This window comes from Mugil cephalus, chromosome 5 (genome assembly GCF_022458985.1).
Source record: "Mugil cephalus isolate CIBA_MC_2020 chromosome 5, CIBA_Mcephalus_1.1, whole genome shotgun sequence".
NCBI lineage: Eukaryota > Metazoa > Chordata > Actinopteri > Mugiliformes > Mugilidae > Mugil > Mugil cephalus.
In genome coordinates, this window is record NC_061774.1 from 18,352,649 (window position 1) to 18,364,271 (window position 11,623).

General features: G+C 40.2%; 2 protein-coding genes across 2 annotated transcripts; one reads left to right on the forward strand and one right to left on the reverse strand.

Moving 5' to 3' along the window:
• Nucleotides 1-237: 237 nt before the first annotated feature.
• On the reverse strand, nt 238-1,973 carry med7 (mediator complex subunit 7). The gene is made up of 2 exons (XM_047585020.1): nt 1,819-1,973; nt 238-1,339 (listed from the first exon to the last, which is right to left on the reverse strand). The coding sequence occupies exon 2, from the start codon at nt 1,328-1,330 to the stop codon at nt 566-568; it is 765 nt and encodes a 254-aa protein (XP_047440976.1). The 5' UTR covers nt 1,331-1,339; nt 1,819-1,973; the 3' UTR covers nt 238-565.
• A 2,214-nt stretch (nt 1,974-4,187) lies between these two features.
• On the forward strand, nt 4,188-11,007 carry itk (IL2 inducible T cell kinase). Its single transcript, XM_047584379.1, has 17 exons — nt 4,188-4,588; nt 4,710-4,814; nt 4,904-4,985; nt 5,083-5,208; nt 5,383-5,420; nt 6,158-6,309; nt 6,401-6,466; nt 6,573-6,627; nt 7,077-7,156; nt 7,871-8,013; nt 8,193-8,267; nt 8,824-8,992; nt 9,081-9,297; nt 9,384-9,448; nt 9,543-9,661; nt 10,509-10,666; nt 10,789-11,007. The coding sequence occupies exons 1-17, from the start codon at nt 4,451-4,453 to the stop codon at nt 10,852-10,854; spliced, it is 1,854 nt and encodes a 617-aa protein (XP_047440335.1). The 5' UTR covers nt 4,188-4,450; the 3' UTR covers nt 10,855-11,007.
• The last annotated feature ends 616 nt before the right edge of the window (nt 11,008-11,623 follow it).

The following is an 11,623-nucleotide window of genomic DNA, read 5'->3' on the forward strand; positions in this document are numbered from 1 at the left end:
TCCTCAGTCTCTCCTCCTAATGATTCAGCTCTGTCTGTGATGAATGCGTTGAAGTCCCCATAATTAAACATGTGCATTGGCAGAAGCTGAATACACAGCTTTGGCTAATGTGCATTCAGGAAACCCCGAAGTAAAAGGGTTTGTGGGCAACAGAAGTGGTTGAACATCGACAGTGTGTTCTGTATGCGCTGACATTTGCACAACCGTTGTCACTAGATTGTATCATTAAACCAGAAGTCACAGTGAAGTTTATTTTTAATGCTGTTCAGACATAAAAGAATGACACTGTCTACACGGATTTCTATTTCATTTGATGATTTAAATACACCTGGGTTGTTGTGACAGCATCAAACTCTTTTTATTGGTTTTGTTACAAAAACTGAAAAGCTGACACGCTGATAGATCTGTGTAATATTTCAGTTGTGCGAGTGTCTTTACAAAAACTGATGCGATCCATGTGGTAACGTTTAAATGCCCGGCGAAAACACAAAACTTTCATATTTACACTAAGTACAGCATACAAAAACAAAGACAAAAAAAAAAACAACAACAATCTGCATAAAACCTATGCTATTTCATCAATAATACTGCACATGGCAGCATCTTTGTCCCATACTTTGTCTCTCCTCGAAGTAGGGATGCTCTTGTCCTGGTGACCTGCTGCCATGCAGCTGGCACCTGCTTCCTCTACATCCATAGGTTCAGCTTTCAGTCTGGGCGCCTGTCCAGAGGAGCAACCCACACTAGCTGCTGCAGATGCGCTCTTTGTCCCTTCACAAACACCATCCGGACCTTCCATCTGTGGTAAGTCATCGGGCAGGGAGGCGAGGCACCCCTGGATCATCTCCACCACCCTCTCTAGATGTTTCTGGAACCTCTCTGCCGTCTCTAGCCTTTGCCTCTTCTGCACCTCCATCATCACCCTCAGTGTCTCCCTGGCTTGGTGCGGCCTGTACTCATTTATCAGGTGGTGCATGTGAACAAACAGGAGCTTTATATCTTCCAGCTTCTCCTCACGCTTGATACTGCCAGGGCTCTTGATGAGGATGTCCAGCAGGTCCAGAAAGTTCACGAGAATGGACATGTTGAGTTTCTTGAGCTCCCGCTTGTGGTCAAACTGCATAGGGTGGAGCCTCTCGATGCCTTGGCTCTCCAGAGGCCGGATGATGAGGTCGTCACACTGGAATTGGTTACCAAACATCATATAATTGTCTCTGATGGGTGGCGGCGGCTTAGGTGCCAGACCCTTGCGGATGTTTTCATCGGTATACTCCTTGATGTACTGCATAGGTGGAGGAGGCAGCGCGCTGACCTGCTGTGGTTCACCCATGATGTAGACCTGAAAGACGCAAGTATATATGATTATAAAAACGAAATACTGTCACTCAATATAATAATGTGGAAAAAATTAATGCCATCAAAATGGAATAAATATACATCATTCCTTAAATATTAAAATGATTATCTGCCATAACAATAGTGCGGAAAAATAAATAAAATGCAACATTACAATAAAAAAAATACATAGCCAGCAAGTACAGTTTACATCGAACCTACCAATCAAGTCTTACTAGTTATGTTAACGATTGCCTGCCTATGAATACTTCTGCAAGCAAACATTATTTCTTACGTAAAACAATTATTTGCGTTACCGATTATGTTTGACTCTATAAACAGAAGTAGACATGAGCGGAACCGCGGCGTTTTAAAACGCAGCTAACGTTGCTAACAACCGGTAAATAGTTCCGTCAGAAGAACAAAATCGAGGTTAATAACAAAACAGGACGATGAACAAGTAGTAATAGTAATTCCGCGCACCTTTTAGTTGATCCTTTAGTGGCTGAATGCAGGGTTTTAAATGTGAAATTGTTACCAAAGTCTGTATCGGACAATTAGCTCATGACTAGCTTAGCTCCTTGCGTTCACTCCGACGGTCGCTTCAGTCAGAAATGCTATTGGTTGAAATGTCCTCGTGACACGCTATGGACGCGCTGATTGGACCTTAACTGACGAATAATCTAAAGGCTGATTGGACCATAGTTGACGATAAACTAAATACTGATTGGCCGTAATTTTGGACAAGCGAGTAGATTCAGATGCAGTCAATGATTCAGATTCAGAAAACTTTATTTGCGGACAGGGGGGCAATTAAGGGCACAGAGAGCAGGCTGGAAAGACATAAAACTGAGTGGAAAAGCTCAGTTATAAAAAAGTATCATAGAATAAACAAATTGGAATAAATATACATATAAAATTGTTGTTCACAATTCTGTTCTGCTTTGTTTTAGCATGAACTTTTTTTTCTTCAGGATCCCCTGGTATAACCTTTACTACCCTCACTCATGCCCTCTCTTCTGCCTTCTCTTCTTTCTTCCCCCACCAGACTGTATTTGTAGGCGATAACTCACCGACAGGGTTCTGGACGTGTTTGACAAAAAATGGGTCAATTAAAAGCTTGAGTTTAGAATGTGAAGTTTTTTTGTTTGTTTGTTTGTGTTTTGTTTTTTGTTTTTTTGTTTTGTCCCACACGAAAAGTAAAAGTTCAAAATGAATACTGACGCATGACCTACTTTAAAACATTAAACATTAATCCCATTACTTGTCACAACTAAAAATTCGAATCAAAATCTGTTTAACTCGGCCATATATGAACACACCATGAAAGGGATTTGACTTAAATAGCATATAGCTATAAGATGGAAGAAAAGAGTTGGTTGTTGTTGTTGTTTTGTTTAAAAAAAAAAAAAAAAGAACAACAGTCGGGTATATAGGACAAAGGTTTTGTGTAAATATCAGGAAGATAAGTAAGAACAGTGGTATTTACACTGAGGAGTATTTGTTCATTTCCAGGATGTTAAAAAAAACAGACAGTAAGTGCAGTTTAACTGTAATATAAATATGAGCGTAATAGTCTGTTATAAAGAATTCCAGAGGAAAGTGAAAAGTAACAAAAAACTACAGATCTATCTATCTATCTATCTATCTATCTATCTATCTATCTATCTATCTATCTATCTATCTATCTATCTATCTATCTATCTATCTATCTATCTATCTATCTATCTATTAAGAGACTTCGGCTTAGGTAATGTATTTGATTTTGGAAAATACAGGTAAGAAAAAGTAATTATTCCAACCTTAGGGGCAACACAATACATTTACTTCCCCGATAATATTCACATCAGACCACAGTCTCTTCCCTTCATTATATGTTCATTTTCTCTTATAACTATCTTGGGAGTATATTTTTAAATTTTGTCAAAGAAAAAAAATGAAACAACAAGCAATGGATTTTGAGTTTTTGCACCATTTAGAAATAATAACAGGAAGACATATTAAAGAAATAGTTTCTAACAATACTGTTTTCCTTCTTTTACTCAAATTTTAACATTATCTGTGTTTTCTCTTGACCAACAAGGCTTTGAAATGATTAAAAAAAATCTCTGAGTGTAGTTCAGTCTCGTCACTATACTGTAATTCAGACTTCAACACTTTTTCCTGATGGTGGTGCTAGAGCATCTGTTTATTCTCCCAGCTGAGGTGAGTGTAAATTGAACTAGAATTCAACTCTGTCACTCTATACATTATTTCTGGGAAGGTTCTAGAAGTTTCAGTGGTTAGTGTATGTTTTATTTTTATTTTGTTTTACAACACCTCCTTGTGAGGAAACACCTGGACCGTGGTCATTTTGTTTTTACACATATCTATCTATCTAAATACGGGTTTATTGTTTATTTAGAGGCTATATGTTTTAATTGACATTGTTACTCACCACTGTAGACCAAAAAAATAAATTAAAAAATGCACAAATAATATTTCTCTGTTCTTATATGGGATCAATGTATGGTAGACATAAAATGACTATAAGTTACGGAAGCAGAGAAAAAAAATGACCATGTGGAATAAACTGAAAGTCAAAGTTCAAACTTGTTTCGAGATCTTGTTTTGGTGGCAAAATGATCCTAGGTATTTTATTTGTAACATTTTATGACATTAACACCGCTTTTCATTTTCTACACTGATCCCAAAACTTTGTGTCATCGCCCAGACGCAGTCGTCACCTTTATTGCTCACATTGTCGGTGTAAAACTTTCAAAAACGCTAAGATCTGAAAAATCCTCCCCCTACACACTCCACATACTGGCTTATTGCAACACACCAAGTGAAAGTATGTGAGCGCATGTGCAGTGTGTGCGTGTGTGTGTCTGTGTGGGTTCAGAGCGGTGTGTGTTTGCTTGCTTAACCCGCGTCGCCGTAAGGATGTGGTTTACTGTGTGCAACAACTTCATGCCGGAAGCAACTATCAAATAATCATCCACGATTTTCTCTCTCTCTCTCTCTCTCTCTCGCTCTCTTTTTTTTTTTTTCACTGTCACTTAGGTGCTCTCTCTGTACGTATGACAAACCCAGCCAGCGTTTGTCACTTGTGCCGTGCAGAATAGCTCTCAACATGTTCCCCAGGGTGATCATGAAGGGGACTCTGATCAAAAAATCTCAACAAAAGAAAAGGACTTCGCCGTGTAATTACAAGGAGAGAATGTTTATACTGGACACGCAAGACCTCAAGTATTCTGAACGCCGCCCCGGGGTGAGTAGCTTCGTGCTTTGCTTTTCGGTTAAAATTGTACTATGGGCTTGGTCTGGAAATGTTGACCGCTGTGATTAAAATCAAATGTATGACACGGTGCTTAAAAACATAAATCTTTCAGAAAAAGCCCCTAGAGAAAGGCTGCATACAACTGTCCAGAATTAAGTGTGTGGAGATCGTGTGTACTGATGTCCCTATCCCATGCACCTATAAATACCCCTTTCAGGCAAGGCTCACAATGCAAATTTATACATTTTAAGTGTATTTACAACAAAATAAATTGAAATATCACATTGTTTTTTTTTTTTCCTGCAGGTTTTTCATGACACCCATTACCTGTACATATTTGCCCCAGACAACGATTGCCGTCAAAGATGGGTCAGGGCCCTCAAAGAAGGTGAGCGAAGGCCTGCGAACACTGCTGCAACAAGAGGAATAATTGCTTGATTGTATGTGTTCACTGCGTCTCGTTTCTTTTGCCTCGCCTGACGCAGAGACGAAGGGCAACAGTTTGGTCGCAAAGTACCATCCCAACTTCTGGATGGACGGAAAATGGAGATGCTGCCAGCAAGCAGAGAAACTGGCCACAGGTTGTCAAGTGTATGACCCCGTGGGCTGTGGTTCGTATTATTTATTTAACCCCTCTCCTCACGTGTACAGTTTCATCTTCAGTTTGTGTTTGCGAGTCCGTCGCTAATAGTCAAACGCTTGTCGTTATGTCAATATGTTGTTACAGTGCGGCTTGTTGGAAATCATACCCTGGACACAACCTGACATTTCTGATTTTCCCACAGGTTCTAAGAAGCCTCTTCCCCAACTTCCAGATCCAAAGGTATAAAATTATACAGTATACACTGAAATAACATGGGAAATGTGATCGGGTCAGGTCAACAACAGCTGTTCAAATTAGAGGGCAGGGACAAAATAGTTTGCATTTGAAAAGTGAATTACAAGAAAGCTTCTCTTGATTTCTTTCATATGTAGAATTTGCACTTACACTTTGGCTTTTAACCACTGGGCTCTGTGGTTTGGCACAGGGGAATTTGTGTGTTTGCTGCTTGGTTTGTTATCTTGTAGTTCTGACGTGGTGTAATGGAAGGCCTCTACTGCGCCCAAGTTTTTATTCATGGCAAATTATAACGATTCCATGTAATATAATCTTAAGAGTGAGGTGTTTAGAATTAGAATTAGAATTAGAATTTGAATTTGAATTAGAATTAGAATTAGAAATACAATTAGAATTAGAAGACCTTTATTTGGAAAATTGCAGTTTGCTACAGCACACATAGGGCCAGAAAAATTACAAGAGTAAAGAGTGGACTATTTAAAATATAAATAATAAAAGTGATAAAGAAGTGGGAATTGTTCAATTCTCACATATTTCGTCAGACAGCTGAATCAATTCTGTTCGCTTAAAAAATGTTGCGCGTTCTTTACTCTCGTCACGTACGGTACGTTGCCAATATGTTGCTAAAACTATGTGTGTGCGCACATCTTTTTTAAATTTTTTTTAATTTTTTTTTGCTGAAACTATGTTTTTTTTTTTTTTGTTTTTCTTATCTGCGGCAGATGGGAATGCAAGACCCAGAATACCAGATGGTCGTCGCTCTGCAAGACTACACACCTCTCGGAGACAACGACCTGCCTCTCCAGAAAGATCAGGAGTATATCCTGATCAACAACTGCAACGCCGACTGGTGGGCCGTAAAAGATGACAGAGGGTGAGGCCCAGAAAGATGGCTTGGTGAAACGTTTGAAGTGAATCGTGGCAAAAAATGGTCCGTTAATGTTTTTCTTCTGGCCCCTGATCAGGAACACGGGTTTTGTGCCCAGTACGTACGTAGCTGAAAAATTTGGCAGCAACTTTGAGAGATTTGAGTGAGTCTGATTTCATTTCTCTTTTTAAATCTTTTTAAAGCTTTATCGCTTCCATTTTTTGACGCATGAATTTCCACTAATTTGTTGTTGAATTGTCTTCCCACAGATGGTACAACAAAAACATAACCAGGCAGGATGCAGAAATTTTGTTAATGAAAGAGGTAAAAAAAAAAAAAAAAAAAAAAAAAATACACAAATGATTTTATCTTCAGGTTGTTTTTTCAAACTGTTCCACTTAATAATTCTGATGGTAATAAGAAAGCTGTTCCCCCTCCGTAATGCAGCGCACTCTTGCTGTGACTGTACCACCTACTGCGTGCACTTGCAACATCAGTGCACCTGCACCAAGAGAATCTGACATGACATGGGACGCGAAAAATTTTACACGACCACATAGTTTCCTCCAATGCTGAATTTCCTGCTGCAAAGTGCTTTGCTAAGTTTTGCAAGCAGGAGGGAGAGCAGCTATCCATCCCCACCTGCTGCTCAAAATGTCTGCCGGGTCCGCGCCGATATTAGCTGCAGATTAAAGAAACACCTAACGCAAGATGAAATGTGTTTTTATTTCTGAGGGTGGTGATGTTATATAATTTCAACTCTCTGTTTTTAGGGAAAAGAAGGTGCGTTCATGGTCCGGGATTCGAGACAGCCAGGAGTCTACACGGTGTCGGTGTTCAGCAAAGCACCAGGGTAATTTTGCCCCCTTAGTTCATATTGTTCTAATCTTTCCAAGTGTATTAATTAAGTGAAGTGGTGTGAAAAAGTCCTGACCTGAATTTTATTGAGATGCTGTGGCATAACCTTAAAAAGGTGGTTGATAAAGGTCAATAAAGTAATTGTGATTGTGATTCTAATGATGGAAAATCCTCCAATGTGGTGAATCACAACAATTCTGCAAAGATCGGTTGGAACAAAACTCCTCCACAGCGCAGTAAAAGACTAATTGCAAGTTATTGCAAAAGCTTGATTGCAGTTGTTGTCGCTAAGGGCGACCCAGCCAGTTATTAAGTTAAGGCGACGATCGCTTTTTCACACACGGCCGTTGTAGGTTTAGATATTTGCCCCTTAATAATTAAAAACTTCATTTAAAAAATTGATTTTTGTGTTTAATTGTGTTATCTCTGACTAATATTTAAATTTATTTGATGATCTGAAACATTTAGGAGTGACAAACATGCAAAAAAAAAGAAATCAGGAAGGGCCCCAACACTTTTTCACACCACTCTTGACAGAATAGTTCTGTTTCATAAGCAGGTGAGACGGGGAAAGTGTGAGATTACAATTCAGAAGTTGTCAGGTGTGCGCTCATGTTTTTTTTTTTCTAACTGTGCACATTTTGCGGGCAGGCAAACCCTCACTTAATATGTGATTTGTTGTATGACGCCTAATTTTTGTTGTGTTCAGTTCAAATGGGGAGAAGAATCCAAGAGTGAAGCATTACCAAATCAGACAGTCAGAAACCGGCCAGACGGCATTTTACTTGGCAGAGAAGTACCTGTTCAGCACAATTCCTGAGCTCATTCATTACCACCAACACAATGCTGCAGGTAAGCAACAGAATCAAAGCAGAGAGAAGAAGAAGAAATTCATATAACAAAATAGCTCATGATTCACAAATGTGAAAGTTTGAAGACAACATCTTCCTCTGCTATGTGTTACATGTGGTCTAATATGTGTTACACTCTGCTTATGGTGTGTGTGTTTTTTTTTTTTTTTAACTTGGCAGGTCTGATAACACGCCTTAGGCACCCTGTCTCTCAAGATGGAGGAAGTTCACAAGAAACTGTCGATACCGCAGAAGGTGAAAGAATGAACTGGACGAACTGGATCTGACACATGTGATGCTGAAAATCTTGTTTTTGCTGACCTCTGCTGGTTTTGGCTGAACGGGGCTCCGTGTTCAGCATTCCAGTTGATTCTTTTCAGATTTCCTATTTTCTTTTTGAAATTTGATAAATTTGACTTTTACATTTGCCGTATTTATAAAGCGGTCCGCTAGATGGTCTCATGTGGCTCGTTGCCTGACTTAGCAAAGTGCAAAAATTGCATAAAAGATTGCAGTTTCTCAATAAAAATGACTGCTAAATTTAGTAGTGGACAGGACAGAACTGATAGCAGAGAGCTAACAGAGCACTAAACTAATTAAATCTAAACGTTCTCCTTATGCACGCATCTGGAAAACCAGAAAAATCAGGAGGTGTCATAACTTATAGGTTATTGTGCTGTTATGTTACTGGTTACTCGCTCGAGATCAAAGTGGGCTGTGTGCGGAGCTAAACTAAAATGAAACTTGCCTTGGTGGGTATTTAACTGAACATTATAACAAGATTTGCTGTCACCTGTTGATTGCTCAACAGATCACTGGGAAGTGGACCCCCAGGAGCTGATCCTGGGTAAGGAGCTAGGCAGCGGCCAGTTTGGCCTGGTGCTGGAGGGGAAGTGGAGGGATAAGAAGGTGGCCGTGAAGATGACAAGAGAAGACAGCATGTCGGAGGAGGAATTCAAAGAGGAGGCAAAGGTTATGATGTAAGCACATCCCGTGGCGAAGATCTGAGCCGTTCGTCGTGAAATGAAATGCGGCTTACCTCACATGTTTGTTTTGTTTTTTTAACAGGAAACTGTCTCACTGTAAGCTAGTACAGCTCTACGGCGTGTGCATCAACCGCGCTCCCATGTGTCTGGTGTTTGAGTTCATGGAGAACGGCTGCCTGTCCGACTACCTGCGAGCCAAGAAGGGCCGTTTGTCCCAGGACACGTTGCTGGGGATGTGTCTGGATGTCAGCGAGGCGATGGCATACCTGGAGAGCTCTAACTACATCCACAGAGATCTGGTAGAATGACTGATAGGAGCTTTTTTACGATGCCCCTCTGGTGGCTCTCTGTCAGAAGGGCTCATCCTTCTTCTGCTCTCGTACAGGCTGCCAGGAACTGCCTTGTCTCAAAGAACAACGAGGTGAAGGTTTCGGATTTTGGCATGACCAGGTATGTCTTTATCACCAGTTCTGAACATCTGCTGCTAAATTTCCGTGTGAATTCATTATCTTTATTTGGTTTTCTTTTCTTGTGTCCACTTTAGACTTGTTCTTGATGATCAGTACACTAGCTCCCATGGCTCCAAGTTCCCTGTCAAGTGGTCGGCCCCAGAGGTCATCAACTACAGCAAGTTCAGCAGCAAGTCTGACGTCTGGTCTTTCGGTGTGTTTATCGATGCTTCCGGCTCTCAGCTGATTTCTACATTTGTCTCATTCGCTATCTGGCTGGCCGTCTCCGCGTCTGTCGCGTGTGAATCATCCCATTAAGTCTGCAGTTTCATAGCGCATGGTGTTATCTTCTCTCGAAGACCTTAAGCTCAATACAACACTGTGATGGTTTCATTTTCCCGTTTCAGTTACAGGACTCATTCTGTGTCAAATGATTCTGTTATACGGAGGGAAGTGAGAAAAAGTTATTAAGCTTTTTTGTTTTAATCATTTAATATGGTTTTAATTAAGACTAAATATCAGAAGCTTTTTTCATGGTGGGGTGCCAACTAGCGGATTTACAGTAAGCTCTGAGTAGCTAATACTGTTGGGAATGTCTCCAAAATAGGAGATTAAACAGGCAGCAAGTTTTTGACTTCAAACTGGTTCGGAATAATGAAGTGTCCTGCTATGAGTCTCGGTCTTAATCCAGTTAAACATCAGTAAAATGACCTACCCATCTAAACTAAGACAAAAGTAGTTGTTTGCTCAAGAGGAGAACTACTAGCTGTGTATTATTGTTCTGTACTAATATTCTGATCAAGTTCCATTGTCCTGGACCAGATTATACAGGTAAAAGGTGGATAAATATATTCAGTTCGCTCTCTTTCTTTAGATAAAGCTAGCAATTCTCCATAGTGTATGCAAAACAGCTAACCTTGACCAACCTCAGATATGCAAACTTTTAACCAGAGTCTGTGAAACTGTGGTTTCCCCTAATCACCACTGACCGCAGTTTTGTATTTTCTGTAAAACCTGTCTCTCCCCTCTCTCTCTCTTTCTCTCGCTCTCTCTCTGTCCAGGTGTGCTCATGTGGGAGGTGTATTCCGAGGGCCGCCTTCCCTACGAGAACCGCTCCAATGCAGAGGTGGTGGAGTCCCTGTCGACAGGCCTGAGGCTCCTGAAGCCACGCCTAGCCCCGGACTCGGTCCACCTGCTCATGGACTGGTGCTGGAAGGAGGTGAGGACGGGAATTAAACGCACTTAGTTAGAAGCAGAAGTAGAAGAAAGTTGAAGAAAAGCTAAATCACAAAACTAGGACTGTAAAAATATAAGCGCATTTCTTCCGTTTTCTTTTTCCAGAAACCGGACGATCGCCCATCGTTTGCTCTACTTCTTCATGAGCTGGCCTCTCTCGCGGATATGTGAACCAACGACAGATTTAGAGAGGATCATTCAAAACAGAGCTTTATTTATTTTATTTATTGGCTGAATGCACTGCTGCATGTCAGGTTTTGTATGTAGTTTGTAATTTTATGTGTACAAATGTGATGATTTAAAAAATGACGACAGTTCCCTGGATTTTGCACTATACCTGTTTCATATCTGTAAATAAGTGACAAAGAAATGACAAAGGTTCACTGAGTTACCAGAAATGGGAAGATTTACAGTTGACTTAACTCTGACTTTTGACAAATCCCGGTCACCTTTGGTCAACTTGAAAGAAAAATGTCAGAAGCGGATTTGTTGACACCAGTGATTTATGATTATGAATCTGGCACCAACATAAAAATGATGGAGGTCGCAGGTGAATAATGATTCTCCTCTGTCAGGTCAGTCAGGACATCTGGCAGACTTAGTGGCCATGGTTGGAACTACAAGCCCTGTTGGGGCCTAGAAAGATGTTTTACCAAACTTACTCTCACTACTAATGAGGTTGTTTCACAAGAAGAGCCCACGTAAACACTCCTTTGATATAGTCACATACTTAATATTGTCCTATTTAGCTGACTAAGTCTGACTTTGTAATTATGTAATATGTGTTAATATGTGTTGATATTCTGGGTCTCCTCATCTTCTTTTTTTTTTTTTTTTGATGTACACTAATCAGGCACAACATTATGATCACCTTCCTATTATTGTGTAGGTCTCCCTTGTTCCTCCAAAATGGTTGTGACTCATCAAAGAATGGACATGG

Excerpts from the sequence above, each read along its gene's own strand:
- med7 (XM_047585020.1), bottom strand. The coding sequence starts at position 1,330 with ATGGGTGAACCACAGCAGGTCAGCGCGCTGCCTCCTCCACCTATGCAG.
- itk (XM_047584379.1), top strand. The coding sequence starts at position 4,451 with ATGTTCCCCAGGGTGATCATGAAGGGGACTCTGATCAAAAAATCTCAA. Across the intron at positions 5,421-6,157 it reads CCCAACTTCCAGATCCAAAG|ATGGGAATGCAAGACCCAGA; the intron begins GTATAAAATTAT and ends TATCTGCGGCAG. Across the intron at positions 7,157-7,870 it reads GTGTTCAGCAAAGCACCAGG|TTCAAATGGGGAGAAGAATC; the intron begins GTAATTTTGCCC and ends TGTTGTGTTCAG.